This window comes from Drosophila obscura, unplaced genomic scaffold, assembly GCF_018151105.1.
Source record: "Drosophila obscura isolate BZ-5 IFL unplaced genomic scaffold, ASM1815110v1 contig_151, whole genome shotgun sequence".
Taxonomy (NCBI): Eukaryota; Metazoa; Arthropoda; class Insecta; order Diptera; family Drosophilidae; genus Drosophila; species Drosophila obscura.
The window spans coordinates 1,982,368-2,002,927 of NW_024542737.1; the positions used below are offsets into that span (position 1 = coordinate 1,982,368).

The window sequence follows — 20,560 nt, forward strand, 5'->3', positions numbered from 1 at the left end:
GTGCTGCAAATTGAATCAAGTTTCCGCGGGGGGCACTGTCAGCGAGACCTTTTCCCAATTGGAATAAAGTCATAAACAATTTGCATCAAATGCAAAACAAACGAAAACGCCACTGGAATGAGGACAATGACAGTACGTGGTGGAGAGCACCGGAACGTGGATAATTTAAGCCCATTTCATGTGACGTGTTAAATGAATTTTCATCGGAATCCCTGAAACTGAATTAAGTCCGCGTGTCCTGCCAACGTGTGCCCACGTGCCTGTCGGAGCAGTGGATTGTGCTCATTTTACATAACCTGAAAGGTTGCCAAGGCTGGAAGAGAGCGGATTACGTACAGTTCCGCCTGTCCTCCGAGTATGGTATTCCCTCGTCTAGCACACACACTCAACTCCACTCCGTTGAGTAAGCCGGGGAAGACGGGGTTCAGGCGGTTCTTTGCACAATACAAGTTTTTCCCCTCCACCCGTGCAATTAGCAAACAATCCGGGAATGAAAAATTGTGCTTAACGCGTAAAATGCATTATGTAAAATAATGTAAAAGGCTCCAAGAGCAGTCCAAAGTACGCTGGGATATGGGTCGGATATGGGAAGGTATCAGGTTAGCCCCATCCTCTTTTAGGGTCAACCGCAGAACAGAATGGTGCTGAAGGAGGGGCGGAGGATGGATTGCGTTGCTCCAGGGCCCTGGAGGGTCTGCTTGCTTACTCATGCATGTGTATATGTGCATATGTCGGAAATTGTAACGATTACACGCCGGACACACACAGGAAACAGCGTAGGCAACCAACCATCCTTTCCTCTCTGGTAGCTGCTTCCCCTTCTCTTGCTGATCACCAGCTATTGATTGGTTCGGTCTCGGATTGCTTTTCCGCAGCATACATTACTGGTGGGAAATACTCGTTTGTTTTTCCTTTATGCTGGGGCTGAGCTGGAGCATTTTTCATAATAATTACACGCTGAAGGGCCGGCCGGCCGGACATAAATGGCTTTTTAATTTATCGCCGCTTAATGGCCTTTAGACAATGATTTAATACATTTTTAATTAAAATAAATATGGAGAGCGGCGGCAGGAATCAATCGCCGTCAACTCCAATGGACGAGGACCCTCCGGGGCAGGCAGTCCTGTAATTGAACCCCAAATAAGTCGTTAAAAGTTTGTTTGCCATGACTTTTGCAGTCGGAAGTTGCACAAGCAGACGCTCACTGCGCCACCGCCATCATCTGCTGCCTCTTCTGCATCTCCCCCACTTGGCTGCCACTAAAACTAATGCCTGCGCTGCCACCCGAAGGCGGGAGGGAGAAGACGTTGACGTTGGCGCAGCTCATTATAAATTTGTTGATGCTGCATATCTTGGAGCTGTGGGTCTGTCTTTGAGGGATAGTAGGATAGCAGCATAGCAGGATGTGCTGCGCTCACTTCCTGACAGGCATCGGAGCAGAAGCAGCTTCTCCGGTTCATTCTTGGCTTCTGCATATCAGCAGCTTTTTATGCTTACCACAGCTGGGGCAAGAGCAGGAGCAGTAAGAGAAGAAGTAGTAGAGAGTCCCGCCTCAGCTGCTGCCTCAACACATTTCATTTTCATCTATGCTGCCAACAGGCAGCAGACAGCACCCGCAGGGAACTTGTCTAAAAATCACGCATAATTTATTTACCATAAACAAGACGAACAGAACAGTAGAACAAGGAGAGCCGACGATGGCCTCTGCATGACAAGTCGTACGGAGAGGCAGTGGGGATGGAAGAGAGGCAGTGGAATGGAAGGAGCGCACGCCTCCTGCTGCTCCTCCTGCTAAAAAATATGCAATACAGTTTTTGGAAGCAAGCCCAGATTGCAATAACATCAAAAATGCAACAATAAGGAAAGAGAGAGAGGAGGAAAAACAGTGGAGGAGCAATCAGCGTGGTATACAAAAAGAACCTAAGCACGATTGAAGCTGCAGCGCAATAAAAATCGCTTTATCTTCATTAAGTCGAGCAAGATATCATTGCAACTGGACCCACCCCCCCTTACACACACACACATGCACAGATACAGACAAATAACAGGAGAAACAACAAGGTAGCCACAGCCAGAAGCCAGAGCCAGTGCTGAAGCCCCATCCTGGCTAGCAGCCACAGCATTGAATAATAAATGCAACGAAAATAAAAATAAGAGCTCCTCCACCTGCTCCTGCTCCTCCGAATCCGAAGGAGGCAAAAGCCAGCAAAGGAGCGAAGCGAAGACAGCCAAGGGATGGGGTTGAGAAGGGGCAGTACAGTATAAAGTACATGACGCAGGGATAAATGGTGGAATCATGTACACGTACACCCACACACACACACTTGCACACAGACTCACGTCAAGGATAAACAGACCCAGCCGGATGGCAGGTGAAGGAAGGGATAAAAGGACGCCAGAGCCTCCGAGTAGATACATGCATTGTTGCCACAGTGTGTGTGTGTGTGTGTGTGTGTGTGTGTGTGTGTGTGTGTGTGTGTGTGTGTGTGTGTAATCGAATACTCTGCAGCTCCTGCAGACCCTCAAGGCTGATGCTGCCCACTCCCCGTAGGCTGAGGGCTGACAGGGAGGCCAGGCGGCTCGAACCAGAAGTAAGCGATGCGAAATTATTGCAACGAGCGCCGAAGTGGAAAGCCAGACGCGCGGCTGCTATTAAATGGAATCCAATGGTCACAGTGGCAGCGCCATGGCCAGCAAATTCCATTTAAGATCTAAGGGGTGGTGGGTAGGGGATGTTCGGTTCTGGTCTGATTACGATTACAAAATGAGAACAAGGCAGACACATCCAACCATCCCCGTGGCAAAGGTCAAACAGATTGAAGCTCTATAATTGACTGTAATTAAATCTCTGTTCTGTCCCCTCATCATCTCCACTAACTATTGCTGTGGGGTTACCCCTCCCCACCCCCTCTTATATGAGAAAACCAATTTAGCTCAGTTTTCCTCTACGAAAGGAGCATTTTAATATTCTTATCAGGCGTTGACGATGATGACGGTGCACCTCCATGATGGTGCCCCATTTTATTGTTCTATGCAAATAGTACGAACGGAAGGGATGCGATGGGATACGAAGGAAGGGTGGAGAGGGGATGGAATGGGGGAGTCGTCGTGGTTACAATGAATTTTTATGGGCGAACGCTTGCTAAAAATTTATTGAAAACGAACCAAAATATTTGCATGAATGAAGATGAACAGCGATGGGATGTGGGATGGGCAGGCACCCTGCCGGCCCAATTCGTTGCCCCGCAGATGGTGCAGGTGCAAGTGTGCTGCCGTTACAAGCCAATGAGCAGGGATTGCAGCCATCATGGTATTCCCATCATCACTTGGAGAGTACTTTCATTGCCATTGTTCCATTCATTCCTTACTCATTCATTATTCACAGCCCAATTCGTGATTTGTGATTCGTGATTCTCGATTCTATATGCAGTATCTGATCCCTCCTATTCCCCTTTCCATTCTTTGCATTTGCAGGCGAAACGAATACAGAGCAATGAGCTGGCCGCCATCAAAGTCATAAAGCTGGAACCCTCCGATGACATACAGATCATTCAGCAGGAGATCATCATGATGCGTGACTGCCGTCACCCAAACATCATCGCCTACTACGGCTCGTACCTGCGGCGGGACAAGCTCTGGATCTGCATGGAGTTCTGTGGCGGCGGCAGCCTTCAGGACATCTACCAGGTGACGGGGCCCCTCTCCGAGAACCAGATCGCCTATATGTGCCGCGAGACGCTCAAGGGCCTGGAGTATCTGCACTCCATGGGCAAGATGCACCGCGACATCAAGGGCGCCAACATCCTGCTCACGGAATACGGGGACGTGAAGCTTGCCGACTTCGGGGTCTCCGCCCAGATTACGGCCACGATCAACAAGCGGAAGAGCTTCATAGGTGAGTGGCTGTCAAACTTTATGCATCCTCTGCTCTGGCCCAGGCCCCCCTTCCTCTGGCGACAATCTGCTGCAGCTCCCAGGAGCAATTTGCATATCCTCGATTCGTTCTGAGGAAGGCATGACTGATGAAGCATCTCTCCTCTGCAGCAGTCTGCCATTCGAGTTATGCAGATTCACAGATCAATTTCGATTCCGATTCCGTTGGAGGACATGCTGCTTCAGCACGTTTTTCGTTTTGGCAGACGACAAAGACCACAGGGTCTGGAATCTGGGGCCTGTGATGGGGGGGGAAAGCTGCGGAAAACGTTTTGCGCCAAGGACATCGACAACCAACCAAGAGAGTCGGGGATTCAGTATTCGAGTTAAAGATGGCCGTGTAAATAGATATGGAAATGGGATGGTGGGGAATGCACAAAGTGTTTATCATCATGGGATACTGTTCTGTTTTCTGCGAGCAGTCGAACCCACTCGGGCGGGGGCAGAGGACTGTCCTGACAGCGGCAACAATTGCGTTTAACGCTTCTCGACTCTGGACGCTCGACAGAGAGGTGGAGCTGTCAGAAATGACAGAGCACAAATAACCGAAGGAAAACTTGAAAACCGAACAACAGAAAAAAGGGCGACAGAACAAAGGATGTTTTGGGAGTACTCGCACTTAAAGCGAAACGTCGAGCTCTACTTAAAGGGAATTATTCGAATCTCTGATGTCAGTGGGGGCACTGTGGGGTACTGTGCTGTGCTGTCCCCCGAATTGAATGCAATTCAATTAAGAGTGCGCATAATAATAATGGATCCCGCAGAAGGAATTCTAAAATATTATCAAAATGCTATAAAGGCATGCGGTGGGCGATGGTTCTAGGGTCCGGACAATGCAGGAGCCACCAGGGGGGAACAATTCAATTCACAGGATACTTCAAATGCAGACGGAGATGCAAGGTGGAGGCGAAGGAGGGCGTCCGACAAAAGTAACCGAGCGCCCAGCAGGTGGCCTGGTCTTTGTTTGGTATCCTGCTGAGGATATGGATGGGGATGGAAAGGAATGGGAATGGAATCCTTATTGTCGACCAAAACTGAAGCACAAAAGCAAATAATTTTTTAAAAATGTCCCCAATTCGAGAATCGTTGGCCGACTGGTGCGTCTTAGTTTTGTGGATACGAGTGTTTCTTTTGTGGATCCTTTGCAGCAGTTGCTCTGGCTCTACTCGAAGCCCTCTCCTCTCATCTCCCAATGGCCGAATGCCACTTCAGCTGCTTAGTTTGTTCTGCACTTGGAGATTTTTCTGTTCTGTTCTGTCTGTTTCTTTTCTGCTGCACTGAGCGAAGTTAAGCGGCTTTCAGGACCCCACAGAGGAGGAGGGGCTGCTTAATGGCGGACATGTGCAAGCGGATGGGGGTTATGGATGCTTTAAAATGCTTGCCAGGGGCTTTAAGCAGAAACCCAGGCGAGAGCCGACGATGGGGCCATGCGTGGCATACGCAATTTGAATGTAAATAGCAGTTTATCAGACAGCAGAGCAGTCACCGTGTGGTGGGGGAGGTGTAGAGGAAGAGTGTCTGCCACTGCCTCTCTCTGTGTAGTTTGTCATGACAACTTGCAATCTGTTGAAGCGCAGAAGAAGCAGCACAATGATTGGCATGAGTCGCCCGGAGCTCTGCTCCACACTTCCACTCTTCTACCTATCCATGACTCCTTTGAGTTGTGCGCTGTGCGACGTCATCGCAGTACTTTTAAGACGTGGAAAATGGGATTTTGCGGTTACCCAACTTACCCGCCTCGTCAGCTGTGTCCTCGCATCTCACAATTAATTATTTCAAATGGCTTTCTTTGCACTTAATTAAAAATCCGTGACCTCACCCCTTCGGGTGGCCTTTGACACTCTCCGGCTAATTAAGTTATGACAGCTGCCTCCGCCACTCCTCACGCGCAACGAGTAGGTGGTGCCCCGGTCTTCCAGCCCCCACAAGGACGTGGATTAGAGTCCTCGAGCCAATAAAAGAGGAGCCTGCCAGAGTTCATGACATTTTGAGTTGCTAGGGGCGTAAAAACGGAATCAGATTTGATTTAATTTACGCCAAATTGGATTTATCCGCATGGAATACGTTCCTCTCTGCTGGGCACTTTGACGCTCCCCGACAAAGCAGTTTAAGTTTTAATGCCGTCTATTGTCCTTTGTCTTTTGAGCCTGGCTGTCGTAAAAGAGGTCGTCCTCAAACTCTGCCCCATCTATGGCTATCATAAATTTCTCCAAGCGCTAATTTGATTTCTGATTTATACGAATGGACAAGTCTGATGGCTTCGTACATCGTGGTTCGTGGTGTGTGATTAATGGAATGCAATTTGTGCAGCCGGTAAGAGGGGGATTGTGGGGATGAGACTCTCATCCAAGTTTAACGACCTTGAGGTCACTCTCTGTCTCTCATTGCAACACCCTGTTTCTTTGTTGCCACTTTTGGGTGCATTTTCATGATATTTCAAAGCTGAGCGAGAATCTTTTGTGGCACATGTCAATGCAAGAGCAGAGAAGGATGGGGAGCCAACGAGTGTGCAGTGCAGATGACAGCAGGAGAAGAAGGGTGCTCGTAGGTGCTGTCTAGGACATGTTTTTGTCTGCCTGTCTGTCTGTCAGTGTGTGCGTCAAACAATGTGACGTCCGCTTACTGTTATCACTTGGAGTGGTTCCCCCCATTGTTGTTGATGCTGCTGCTGCTGTTGCTGTTGCGACTGCTGTGACAAATGTGGTGATAAGTACACACACTCCCTTCCTCAGACATCAACACGTCCACGACCACGGTCCCGTCTACCATTGTCTGTATTTCGCTCGCTGTCTGCACAGGAAGCCGCAGACAGAACGGAGGTCAGCTTCGAATGGCTTATGCCTTATACGATATACCATCGCTGAGCCCTGTTCCTGGATTGCTCCAATGGCAGGAATATACTCTCGTATGGGTGGAATCCAAGTGAGCTCATTTCGGTTGCACATTTCCTGGCAAAGCAGACACTCCCTCGCCAGTGAAGGGTATGCCACGGAGGATCTCAAGGCGGGGAGTGGAGGCTGGCGACAGCCTGACGCTTTTATTATTCAATAAAAAGGTGCTTACGTTTGTGTTTAGTGTCATTAACGAGTCAATGGCAACAAACGATGAGCAGAAGAAGAAGAAGTAGATGCTTCCACCTCGTTGGCACCGAGATGTGGCAGCCACCCGCGCCCATTACCATCCCCTGCTCTGCCTGCCTTGCCACTGTGGCACAGCCGCAGTTATGCCATAAAGATGAATGTGAATGTGTGGGTGGGTGGGCGCGTGTTGTCTTAATGCCTCCCAGGACGCGAGGCTGACGGAAATGCGTCTTGGCATTAAATGGGATGCAGCCTGAAATCCTGCCAAAGCAGCATTCCGACCATTTCCCTCACATCCTGTACCGTTCTTTATTTCCACTCACTCCGTACTCCGTACTCTCCCTCTCTCGTTGCTTTTTTCAGCAATTAACAAAATGATACTTGAATTTCTCTTGCCTCGTGTCACTCTGCGGTTGTATTTGCATTTCTGTATCCCAATCCGAATCTGTTTCTGTATCTCAGGCCGTATATCTGTGTGTCTGTGTATTCGTGTATCTGCTTGTGTAGTGCCTTTAATTAAAGTGTGCGGAACACTTGGGTGAATTCTTCATCGATGAGCTTCCATTCCGGCTCGGTTCTCTATGGAGAGTCCCCTCCAAAGCAGAAACAATGCCGAGGCCCGGGCCCACACCGAGACCGAAAACGAAACCAGAACCGAGGCTAAAACTTCCACTGGCAACAGCAGCCTTGGCCCCATCAAGGAGCAGGCATTAAACTTGATTTTCTACCTTCGTTGTGGCTTAATTAAATTGAAAATACAATTAACTCTGAGTTCGTGTTCGAGTTGCTTCGCTTTGGCGGTGGCTTTTCCTTTTCCCATCAGGGGAGATGAAAATTCATTTCAGAGAACATCAGAGAAACTGCTTCAACAGATGCTGCTCACTCGCTCCTTCTGGATGGGCGACATAGTTGCCTGGCTGCAACATGGCGTATGAGTAATGGACGCATTAGCCTCCCCTCCACACTCCACGTTCCCCCTCCAGGATCATAAAACGTGCGCCCGAAATGAAGCGCAAAATGTGTCCCTAGACCCCCGCCTCGTGCTCTGGTCCTGGTCCTGGTCTGCTCTGCATAATTCAGCAATTTGTTTATTTGCTCAATTGGCAGATTGCACGTAAAAAAGCTAATTAAATTAAAAACAAAACGAATGCAAATGCGTATGCGTATGAATAAATGACATTGCAACATAATCTGAGGCAATGAAATTAAATGTGTGAATGTTGCATATTTAGTAGGAACCGCTCGAAAGTATTGATTGCGCTGTGTTAACCTGTCCTTCACCGCTCTCTTCCACCCGCAGGGACACCCTACTGGATGGCTCCGGAGGTGGCCGCCGTGGAGCGCAAGGGCGGCTATAATCAACTTTGTGATATTTGGGCCTGTGGCATAACTGCAATTGGTGAGTACTCTCAGGAATGGCCCTCTGTCGCTCTGACGCTAAAGTTTGACCCTCTGCAGAGCTAGCTGAACTCCAGCCACCGATGTTCGATCTGCACCCGATGCGAGCCCTGTTCCTGATGTCGAAGAGCGGCTTCAAGCCGCCCACACTGGGCAACAAGGACAAGTGGAGTCCCACATTCCACAACTTCATCAAGACGGCGCTGACGAAGAACCCCAAGAAGCGACCCACCGCCGAGCGCTTGCTGCAGCACCCCTTCGTCCAGTGCGAAATGTCGCTGCGGGTGGCCAAGGAGCTGCTCCAGAAGTACCAGAGCCCCAATCAGCAGTTCTACTACTATCTCGACGGCGAGGAAGAGGTAAGAGAGCACCAACTGGTCATTTCTCCACCGGATGGTCGTGGAGGGGGAGAGCAGAAGCTGTAGATGGTGCTGGTACTGGCACCTTTTGCGTAATTTCTTTACGCTTTTAGTGTTGGCTCGTTGACTCGTTCCATTTATCCCCTCCCTCTCCACCACCATCTCTTTCCCACTTTCTCACTCTTTCTCTTGGACCCTGGTGGCTATTTACTGAGCTTACCTGCCTCGGGGAGAGCCATCCACTTAGAGACCAAGGACCAAGATTGCTTCTGTTTTCTCAATAACATAGACATCTGTCTAGACGGCCAATTCCGGCCCAAACTTATTGAACGACAAATGCTAATGCAAATGCAAAATCAAATTTAAATTTAATGGGCATCCATTTTAAAGGCATTTCCACGCCCCACAGCATCAGTAAGCTGTCTTTTCTGGAAAAGGGGCGGGGCAGGGGCTTGTCAAGTCATAAATCTTCAATTTGTTTGGATATTTTGCAAACTTTGAATGAAAGCCTGCACGGGAGGATGGGCCTACCCCTAGTAGCGCCTTCTGCTAGACGAAGTAGATACTTAAATTTTACTTAGCCCCCACGCCGCACCAGACCCACACCACCCACATTCCACACTTAACTTGGGAAAGTAACTCATGATGCTCAAAAATCCCAATATGATTTTGATTTATGAGATTTTATCGCAGGCTGAAACTTTGCGACTGCAACTGACTGACGATGGAACTGATATTGTCGCCTCTTTAGCGTTATCCTCCTGTATCCTAACGTGTCTCCTTTCTATCTCCCCCTTCCCAGACGGTGGCCAGTGTTCCGCAGCGGATTCCCAGCAAGATGACATCACGCGCCAATGGAGTTCCAGCCCAGAACCATACGCTGAAGACAGGCAAGAGTCAGAGAAGTTTAAATTTTCTGCCATTCGCTAATTATCCCTCTCCCACAGCCATGACGACAAACTCCATGTGGAACGAGCGATCCTCTAGTCCCGAGACGTTACCCAGTGACATGTAAGTGCTCCCTGCAGCGCGATACTCCCGTATACACATATCTCTGCCTGAACCTATGCTACAGTTTGTCCTTTATTTCTTAAGTACTTGCGAGACTACTGGTTCACTTCGCTTCAGTTTGGTAATTTGGTTTCAGTTCTCACTCTCACACACACACACACACACACACACACACACACACACACACACACACACACACAGACACTACACGAAACCCAAAGTCTCGACACGCAGAAACCACATATAAACACACACTCATACACTTGTAGAGTCGGAGAGGAGTGTCCCTTCATCCATCAGCCATGGATCCCATTGTTATCCACCTGTCTGTTTTATCTTCTTTTGTAGTCCCAGTGCCGAGCGATCAAGGCCAAAGTTAACGGGCACCCTGATTATGAACATGTCCTTAAGGTTAGCGAAGGCTTCTTCCAGCCGCTCCAGGTGGGGAGGGGCAGGAGCACTCCCACTCTACCCACCTCTGGGCGTTCATGGCGCTGCAGCGCGCTAAGCTTCCGCGGCGTGTTAATTTCATGTGGCAGAAGTGCAGAGAAGCAACATAACTGTGCACTGCCTCGCCTTGCCCCTGCATTGCATGCTTCTCTTTTTATGCTCCGCCTGGCTGCTCCCCAAAACTCGGGGCATGCCCCGCCGCAACACGCGCGTTGTGTAATTTGCCCGGCTTACAACTTTCCACAGTCAATTTTTAGCTGCACGTATCCCCAGAGCTGTGTTTACTTTCCTATTTTGCTGAATTTTCATGTGTATTGCAGTTGCAGTTGCACACGCTTGCGCTTAGTTGCAGCTACGTGCCAGAGCTCTCGCAGGGTCTGTCCGGGCTATGAAACTTGTGAATTTTTCATCCATTCCACGGAGGAGTGAGCCATAGTCCGAGCTCGCGTCCGAGCCAGTTTTCGGAGTGTGCAGAAATAATTGCGAGCTGGCTGCCAGGATACATGGTTCCCAATGGGAGCTTCAAATTTGTGAGCTATTTAATTGGCGTCCAGGCCAGGACTAATTATTATCCCGGACCTGTACGGAGACGGGGTACCGATAAGTATAATGCAACATAATAATAAGCAGCAGAACAGGTGGAAAAAACGGAAGAGGAGACAGCGACAGACAGATGCGGCAGCATAAGTTTTGGAGAGGTTGAAACTATAAATAAATTGAGTTCGAAGAAAAACTTTCTTGAGAAATCAATTAACTACGGAACGAAGTAGTGCAGCGGCACAAAGGATGTCACCCAGCATACGCCATATCGTCCGCAACTTCAAGAGAAGTGTCACGGATCGGGAATGCCACGAAACTCTGGCTGATGGGCCATTTGTCATATTAAACGATTACACATTGTTGCCCTCTGATAGCGGACGGCAACGAGAAGGCACCCGCCTAATAAGCCAACCCCATCAAGGGGCAGGATGCAAAGTGCTCGATGTGAGTTATGTGGCAAACACTTTGCGGCAGCCGCCACTTGAGCGGCGTCCCAGACAACAAAGCCAGAGTCACTTTGTCTATATGCACACGAGTAGTACTCATGAGAGTAGGTGCCCCTGCCACTCCCACAGAAAGCCAGCTCACGCGCTGTTCCGCGATTCTGCTGCCCAATTTTATTGAAGCCATAAAACCCATTGGTTTCGCCCATTTGTATGTACTGAGGGAAGCTCACAAGCGCCAAGCGACTTGCTGGCTAAGTGCCACACCCACGTTTCCGCTGAGTGGCGCCCGAAAAGTTTGTGGGACTAAACTGGCTCGTCTTACGCCTTTCTGCCGCTCCTTAGGCTACTCCGCATCCTTCCTCCTGCGGCCGTCATGGTTAATTTCATTTAAACCGTCATAAGCAGAAAGTACAACAAGGATATTTTTTCCTTTCTGTTTACGCTTTTTACGGAGCCTCCCACAAAGGCATAGATGGAGAGAGAGACGATATTATTAATTTCCTGGGCGGAGCAGTCTGGAAAAAAGGAGCAAAGAATTTCACATGTTGCAACATCCTACTCATGGGCTTCGAGGAATGTCATTAGGAGAAATTATTAACATTTCAAATTAGCTGATCTGTTTAATTATGCGTCAACGAGGGCGCTTTTCCTTCCTGTTCCTGCTTTCCCGCATAGATATTGCATAGATATAGATATTTAATAAGGGCTTTCCCTGACCCACATAGTACCACACACGAACCACAAATATACTCCGATATACACGTAAAGAGATATTTATAAGTACCTTATATTATATTAATGCTTTCGATTCACAATCTGACAATAGCTTTAGTTTAGTTTGGGCCTGCCCTGCCGTTCCGCGAAATTTTCTAAACTAAAAAATGGCGCTTACACTTTCTGAACTTCTTTTCGCTTTTGTTTTTTATGCGAAACTAAACACAATGAAATTTTTGTTTATTTTCTTTTCCTTTTTTCCGTATCTTTGTTTTTTGTATTTGATTTCCGTAGGAGCCTCTTACAGTATATTGATGAGGAGCTAAAGCTAAGGTAACTACACCCCCAAATATATTGCGAGCAGAACGAACATCGAACATCAAGGCTCTCGGTGACCCACTACCTGTGTCCCCCCACCACCCACCAAACAGATCAATTCGATCCCCAACCTAACCCCAGAAACTTCTCACTGTCACGCACACATCCTCATACGCACTCACACTTACACACGCTCTACATTTGGCTTTGATTTAGCGTTAAGTTAATTTCACATTCTTTCACTTCGATTCTGCATGAAAAGCAGCCGGAAAAGAAACCTCTCTAGCTTCTCACATGCATACACAAATGCAGAACTTAAACTCTTGAGTGTGTGTATATTTTTCATGCACTGAGTCCCTGGCATCCGTTAAGAGCTGCCCAGACCACACGGGAATATGTACAATTACTTGTGGAAGTTCCTCTGGCGGTGGCTGCAGAATTATTGTTATGAAACAGAAGCGGCAGCTCATCATGTGGGCCGGGCCGCCTTGGTTTATTAAGAGCGCACGTCCAGTCCTGGCCCAAAAATAGTAACATTTTCATTACTTTTTTTTGTTTTCGTCCTCCATTCATTTAAACCATATTAAGTTACGGCTGCTGTTCGGTTCTGTTCTGCCTCTCCATAATTTAGTTCTTCTTCTCCTCTCCTGGCATTCTTTGTTTACTGAACTTCTTCTTGGCCCGGTCTTTGTTTTGTCGTTTATTGTCTGGGGCGAGGCTTTGTTCTTCCCTCTTATTCCACCTAAAGTTTTGCCTTTGTCTATCGATAAAGAATGAAGGAAATGCAGAATGAGCAGAGCGGGAGGCAGGAGACAAGAGATGGGAAAAAATATAGAAGGAAGCTTGTGTATACGCACCGTACAACGCACGAAATTAACCCATCGATGGCTCAATTATATTCCGGGCCACCAGAAAGCGATTCTCAACTAATTTATACAGACCAATTGGTTAATATTTTGGGCCAAATTTATGCCCTGATGGTCCCCTAATGAAATCCGCTCGATTTGTCCTCTGTCCATGTCCGTGTCCACGTCCGTTCCCAAGTCCGTCTGTCCGCGCACCCTTTTCCCGTGTTTATTGTTTATTTATTTGATGTGTGTGCAAATGGGCGTCACATTGGTTTTATTGTTATTATTACGAGTATTTCTGGACATCCTAGTGGCTAGTGCAAACAAGTAATACCAGGGACCTGTGGAGAGTGAAGAGTGCCGCACGTAACTTTTTGCTGATTTTTCCTCCCAAATGGCACCGGTCCCTGGACTTTATTGGGCTCTGCACCTAAATTTGCAGCAACCTCCCATTGCCACAACTAGAGGCTCGTCCGACCTGTGATTGAAGATGGAGACGTAGAAAATACCCAGGAGCAGGAGGGCGTCTTGAGGGGATGAGAAATGATTGCCCCAGGGAATGGGGGAAAGCACGATGAAAAAGAAATTGCAATTATGTTAACATAAACTGAAAATTCACAAAACTAATTCGGAAAATGGGATTCCTCCGGTCATTTCCCGACGAATCACGACTGTCGGTTCCACCACTCTCTCCCCTTCAGCCGAGCAGCTGCTGAGATTTTCCAGTAAATTGTGCCCTGCCTCCTGTTTTTTTTTCGGCGTGTTTGCTCTTGTTTAATTTTGGGAAAATTGTTAGCATTTTGTTTTCGAATTAATTTCCCAAGCAATTCTTCGTTTTATTCGTTTTCCGTTTTATTTTTCTGGCTCTCCTCTCTCTCTGGGTTTTCACATCTCTGGCTCTGTCCTTCTTCTTTCCTTTCTGTTGCTGTTTCTGTGCATTCATGTGCGAGGCTATTTTCTATTCAAGCATTTCCATCTGCATGTGTGTGTATCTACATATGTATGTGTGACTGTTTATGTATTTATGTATGTACCATATGTATCTTTGAGCATTTGTATTTTGCATCTCATGCATAATTTATGGCTTCATATTAGTTTATTTATTTATTTTGCGCCCAATAAAAAAAGACACACACTACCGCCACAAAAAAAAAAACACAAAAACCAAATAAAGCCACCCCCTATGGGCGGTATGGAGAGGGCGTGAGCAGGAGAGCCGACGCGTCGGCTGGGCCGCAAATAATTTCATTAAAAGCGTAATCCGCTTACCCGCCCTCGCCCTCGACCCTAGGAGAGGGACAACTGGGCTAAGAGCTTTGCGGTTGCCCAAGAGAGTTTATCATTTCGATTGCATGCGCTGCACACAGATACACATACAGACATACAGACATACACATGCATGCCTGCTAAAAAGGATGCGTGAGCAGGAACAAGAACAGCATCCTCATCAGCAGAAAACCACCCAGAGCGCACAGGGAGAGGATGGATATACAGCGAAACTCTGCTCCCTGCTCTGTCCACAGAACACACTAGACATGTCAGACCACACCACTCAACCAACCAACCCGACCCCAGACCCCCGACCACCCCCAACAACAAAACCTCCGTTCACGCTCACAGAATCGAATGTTTTGCGCGGTTATCGATCGAAGAAGCTCAAACATGGCATTCTTTTCTCTCTCTCTCTCTCTCTTTCGCCTATCTTCTCTCTCTCTCGCATTCTCTCTCTCTTGACGTCTCTCCGCGTGTCTGCCGTGTCGCGATCCTGCTGTGCAGAGCCACTCTGCCATTGCACGACACGGGATTGAAAGATTCCATCGGCCCCGAGTGCAGCTGCTCCTCCCACAACGGCATTGTTGGAGTTGGAGGAGGAAGAGGAGTAGGCGGGGCAAACGGTAGCAGCAGCGGAGGTGGTGGCGGTGCCGGATATGGAAGCGGAGTCGGAGGAGGCAATCATCACCAGCACCACACCCAACATCATCATTACCATCAACTGCAGCAGCAGAAGCACCCACAGCCACAGCAACAGCAACCACATCAGCAACCGCATCAGCATCTCCATCAGCTCCATCAGCAGCAATCAACCACCGCTTTGACATCGTCCAGCACCAGCAGCGCCTTGGCCCTCTCGGCGGCCCCCAATTCCAATTGTAACTCGACCCACATTAGCTCCTCCGCCTCCCTGGCCTCGATGCCCGATCTGAGCTCCTATCTGGGCCTTGGGCTAGGCATAGGGATGGGCATGGGCCTGGGATTCTCCAATCTCCGCACCACAAGCATTGGCGATGGGAACGACGACGATCTAGTGGACGTTGACATTGCCATGAATAATGCTGCTCCAACGACCTCGGCTGCTGCCGCCGTCCCAGGTTCGGGAGCGGCCACGGGCACGGTTTCTGGGTCCGGCTCTGGGTGCTCCGCCTCTGCCGCGCATTACCTGAGGCACAGCAGCAATTATCGCTCCGCTGCGGCTGCACAGGCGTCTCAGAGCGCACATCCCGCCCCTTTGCCGCCGTCTGCGAATGCAAACGGGCAGGGGCACGGCCAGGCCCAGGGCCATGGGTTGATCTCATCCAGCTTATCGTCCTCCGCGTCATCAGCTTCGTTTTATAATCGCCTACTACTCCTCGATAATTCCAGCGGCGATGCAGTTGGTGGCAACGGTAGCGGCGGAGGTGGAGGCGTCGCCGGCGGTAGCTGCGGAGTCGGTGGCACCAACGGTGTCGAGGCCGATGTCACACCAACGCCTGTGACGCAATCGATCGGCGACGGCTTCGTGCATTCCAATTGCCCCACGGCCAGCCCCGGAGCAGCGGCGGCCGACGACGCCTCGACCAGCAGCTCTTCGCATCTCTACCAGAATCTGCTGAGAAGCAGCTCCGGAGAGACACCCGGCAGTGGGGCGGCAGGCTCCTCAGTGGGCACCAACTGTGATTACCGACACGAGAGCAACCAGGTGAGAGAGAGGTATGATAGCAAAGTGAACTCGCAGTAACCCCCGTGAACTCTCCTCTAGAATGGGTTGGAAGACTCGCCGCGGCGGCATAGCTCCATGGATCAGTTGATTGGGCTGCTCAATGACATGGGAAAAACTTCGCGGACACGCAGCCTAAGTGATGGCGGCACCCAAGACGACGAAGAAGGTGAGTGTACTAGGAAATGTCCAGAGGAGTCCTGTATAATTCCAATCTCATCCCATCACAGTGGAAAAAGAGGCGCAACCAGATCTGCTGAACAATACGCCTCCTGTACCGCCAAAGCGTTCGCACAAGCGTCGCCACACACCGCCCAGGCCCATCTCCAACGGACTGCCACCCACTCCCAAGGTGCACATGGGCGCCTGCTTCTCAAAGATCTTCAATGGCTGCCCCCTGCGGGTGCACTGTACCGCCTCGTGGATCCATCCAGAGACGAGGGACCAGCACCTGCTGATCGGCGCCGAGGAGGGCATCTACAACCTAAATATGAATGAGCTCCACGACGCGGCCATCGATCAGCTGTTCCCGCGCCGCACCACCTGGCTGTATGTGATCAAGGACGTGCTGATGAGTCTGTCTGGTAGGTGTCCTCTTGGCTTGGCACTTATTTCGTCGGCTATCGCTAACAATTCCATTGCAAATTGCAGGCAAATCCTGCCAGCTGTACAGGCACGATCTGGTGGCTCTGCATTCCAAGCAGACGGTGCGATTCTCGCTGCACATGAACAAGATCCCCGAGCGGCTGGTGCCCAGGAAGTTTGCCCTCACCACCAAAGTGCCCGACACAAAGGGCTGCACTCAGTGCTGCGTCACAAGGAACCCCTACAACGGATATAAGTATCTGTGCGGGGCGACGCCCTGCGGCATCTTCTTGATGCAGTGGTACGATCCGCTAAACAAGTTCATGCTATTGAAGCAGTGCGAGTGGCCAGCCATCAGCATCCTAGGGGGAGGCCATGGCTGTGTGCAGAACGGACACACGCCCGTCTTCGAGATGATCATCACGCCGGAGCTGGAGTACCCAATTGTGTGCACGGGAGTGCGCAAGGCGATGAACGGCTGCCTTAAGCTGGAGCTGATCAACATGAACAGTTGCGTGGTGGAAACTGCTTCGGCAGAGGGCATGGGCAAAGGAGGTCTAAACGGGCTTTGTCTTGCAGGTGCCAGCTGGTTCCACTCGGAGGACCTGGAGTATGACGCCATGGCCACGATGGTGCCGCGACGCGACCTCCTGAAGGTGGTGCGTGTGCACCAGGTGGAGAAGGACGCCATTCTCGTCTGCTATGGCAATGTGATACAGGTGGTCACGCTCCAAGGCAACCCCAAGCAGCATAAGAAGATGGTATCGCAGCTTAACTTTGACTTTAACGTGGACAGCATTGGTAAGATATGGCACATGGCACACCTCTCCACTTCCACACTTGACCGCATGACTCCATTCCAGTTTGCTTACCGGACAGCGTTTTGGCATTCCACAAGCACGGCATGCAGGGGAAATCGCTGCGCAATGGAGAGGTGACGCAGGAGATCAAGGACATGAGTCGCACCTACCGGCTGCTGGGCAGCGACAAGTAAGCATGATTCATTCCGTTTGTAGCGATGTCCGATTCACGGTCGACTCACATTTATGTATTCTTCAGGGTTGTTGCCTTGGAGAGTCAGCTGCTCAGAACTGGCTCCCTGGGCAGCGAGGAGGGACACGATCTGTACATTTTAGCCGGTCATGAGGCCAGTTACTAGACGCTCGCGTAATCCACTTGTTATATTTTAAATATAATTCGCTACACAATACAGAAACTTTTCAAGGCAAGCAGGCGCCGTCGTCGTCAACTAATAAATGTAATTTAATTACTCGTAGAACTAAGAATTGGATTACTGATGATAGATTGTAGATGATAGAGCCTCACATGTCGAGAGTTCGATAGCTACTTAGCGCAATTTTTCCGCACGTAGAGGCAGCAGCATCCATAAGCAAGATATCCAACATATGTATGTAACATCCAATACACAGTCTTAGTCCCAATTCTTTGCGCTATACTTTGCCGATACACTCGATATAAATACATACATACAATAGATACTCGTAAGTCTCACAGTCCACGTCTGCCCATTGATTCCGTTGTAGCTATATTTTTATATTACAAAGAAATGCTTTAATTTATACAGCTAACTTTAATGACCTACGGTAATCAATAGTTATGTTAGAAGTTTGTGTACACGCTTCACAAAGCCAATAAATACGTTTATAAATAGTCAGCTGCGGGCGAAAGCAAGAGAATCCAATTATACATATAAATATATATACACACAATTATACATTACGAGATCCACTAAGGCAATTAGAAAATAATAAATATTTCATAGTCTTTAGCAATTGTAAATCGCAATGTATTTAGCTGGTTAAATCTGCTTTGAATTGGCTCAATACCGAAAGGCAGGAAGCAAGCGAACTGTTAAAAATGGATTGGATAGTGAGAAGAGGAGGAGAAAACGAAAAGTATGTAGGAATGCAAGGCAGATACGGTTTGTTGGGAATCACAATTAGAAAGTAAGACTTCTAAACTATTAACACACAAAATTACATGCAAATTGAACATATAAATTAAATGCCTGAAAAGGCCCCTATTTGTATGCTCAACTGATTGTCATAGTCACGGTTTTGGGCTTTATGAAATCAAAACAGAAAACTTTCCGAGCAGCACATTTTGTCGTCTTCAGTTGTAAAAATATTCTCTAGACCTTAAGTTATTTAGTTCTTATGACAAAGCGTAAAACCGAAAATTATAAACTAATACAGAAAAAGAAAACAGAAACATAAAATTGTTGAACTCTAGTTTAGTGCAAAAATAAAAAAGTATTTGAAAAAACACTATAAAGCAGTTTAGTTTTGAATTTGGCGCCCATCGGAACGCGCTATGACATTTCTCACCACTGCGTCTGCCACACTCAAACGCATTAGGTCATTTTTTCTTAGGTCGGTCTCACGTGTTCATCACATTGTTTACCAATTTCAAGTTCAAGATGCCGTTTAAAGTTCCTCCCTGGGAAGATGGTGCCGAAATAATTGACTTTATGCCCATGAGCTCGGCAGGAAACGGAGTTGGTACCACAAAGAAGTCAAAGAAAAAGAAACCCAAAAAGAAGAAACCAAAGGCGACAGCTGAGGCTGGGACGGAGACGGCAGCGGCCAATAGCGGATTTCGCTACAGACCAGGTGTGGGACCATTGGCTCCGCCAGGAAACACCTCGTCCGACGATGAGGCAGATGACGAAATGCGGGCCATGCACAAAGTGCGATCTGGACGCGTGGAAAAGCAGCGTCCTCCAGTCCAAACGACGAAAGGTGGCAAGAAACAACTGGCGATGAAGCCGGAGCTGGCGCAGGCTGCACTGGAGGCAATGGAAGTGACGCCAACATCCGCTGAGGCACCCTCGCTGGCAAATAAGCTGCAGACGGAGCTGCTGGGCGGACGCTTCCGCTACATAAACGAACAACTCTACACAATGAACAGCCACAAGGCGGAAGCCATGTTCCGCTCAGATTCCTCCGCTTTCGATGCCTACCATGCTGGCTACCGACAGCAGGTGGAAAAGTGGCCAGCGAATCCGCTAAATCGCATAATCAAGACTGTTAAACGACTGCCCAAGACGACAATTATTGGTGACTTTGGCTGTGGAGATGGCAAGCTGGCCCAGTCCTTGCCCAACAAGGTATACTCTATGGACTTGGTCGCTTCACGAGGCGACATCATAGCGTGCAACATTACGGACACTCCGCTGGAACCGCAATGCCTGGACGTGGCTGTATATTGCCTCTCGCTCATGGGTACCAACCTGAACGACTTCTTCCTGGAGGCGAACCGCGTGCTCAAGCTCCATGGAAACGTCTACATAGCGGAGATTCAGTCGCGCTTCGAGGATGCCCGAGCCTTTGTACGCAGCGTGAGCGCCTGCGGTTTCGATCTCGTCAAGAAGGATGTGGCTGTCAACTATTTCTATTTCTTTCACTTCAAGAAAATGCGGCATGTGGACAAAGCGGTCAAGCTAAAACCGTTCTCGCTCAAGCCTTGTCTATACCGCAAGCGCTGAGGATACAGGTAGCAATTGCATACATTAATTAATGTAGAAATGGAAAGCCGCAATAAAATAAAATTTTTATTTAACTCGAACCAGCTGAATTTGGAATGTACAATGGTTTTAAAACCATTAAAACAAACGAAAACTGTCAAACCTAGGCAATATATTAAAGCAATTAGTGTAATGTTATACCATGCGTTCAAATGCACCAAAACACCGTACCTTTTGAATGAATTTACCATGGGCTGGCAAACCACCCTCAAAGAGGGCCGAGAGAAACTAACCAAGAGAGCGCAGTGCTCAGTTCTGCGTTTCAGTGGAGTCATTTCTTCAATATCTCAACCATTTACTCTCCCAAAATTTTTCAACTGCGAATCCGAACGGTTGGGTTTGGGCCTTCTCGAATAT

The 20,560-nt window shown here is 48.7% G+C and overlaps 2 protein-coding genes across 7 annotated transcripts in view; both read left to right on the forward strand.

Moving 5' to 3' along the window:
* LOC111081218 (mitogen-activated protein kinase kinase kinase kinase 5) overlaps positions 1 to 18,930 on the forward strand; it is a 46,772-nt gene extending 27,842 nt beyond the window's left edge. For 3 of the 6 annotated variants that reach the window (XM_041591841.1, XM_041591840.1, XM_041591839.1), the window contains exons 3-15: positions 3,475 to 3,895; positions 8,314 to 8,412; positions 8,472 to 8,770; positions 9,573 to 9,660; positions 9,718 to 9,781; positions 12,226 to 12,264; positions 14,874 to 16,053; positions 16,114 to 16,240; positions 16,302 to 16,655; positions 16,723 to 17,166; positions 17,236 to 17,457; positions 17,520 to 17,646; positions 17,716 to 18,930. In XM_041591841.1, coding sequence (XP_041447775.1) covers positions 3,475 to 3,895; positions 8,314 to 8,412; positions 8,472 to 8,770; positions 9,573 to 9,660; positions 9,718 to 9,781; positions 12,226 to 12,264; positions 14,874 to 16,053; positions 16,114 to 16,240; positions 16,302 to 16,655; positions 16,723 to 17,166; positions 17,236 to 17,457; positions 17,520 to 17,646; positions 17,716 to 17,815 — 3,564 coding nt within the window. In that variant the 3' untranslated portion in view covers positions 17,816 to 18,930. The remainder of the gene's footprint in view (positions 1 to 3,474; positions 3,896 to 8,313; positions 8,413 to 8,471; positions 8,771 to 9,572; positions 9,661 to 9,717; positions 9,782 to 12,225; positions 12,265 to 14,873; positions 16,054 to 16,113; positions 16,241 to 16,301; positions 16,656 to 16,722; positions 17,167 to 17,235; positions 17,458 to 17,519; positions 17,647 to 17,715) is intronic. The other 3 variants (XM_041591843.1, XM_041591842.1, XM_041591844.1) reach the window with 3 other exon arrangements.
* A 109-nt stretch (positions 18,931 to 19,039) lies between these two features.
* On the forward strand, positions 19,040 to 20,244 carry LOC111081220 (ribosomal RNA-processing protein 8). The gene has a single exon (XM_022377221.2). It carries the CDS (start codon positions 19,097 to 19,099, stop codon positions 20,162 to 20,164), a length of 1,068 nt encoding a protein of 355 aa, XP_022232913.2. The 5' UTR covers positions 19,040 to 19,096; the 3' UTR covers positions 20,165 to 20,244.
* Positions 20,245 to 20,560: the final 316 nt, after the last annotated feature.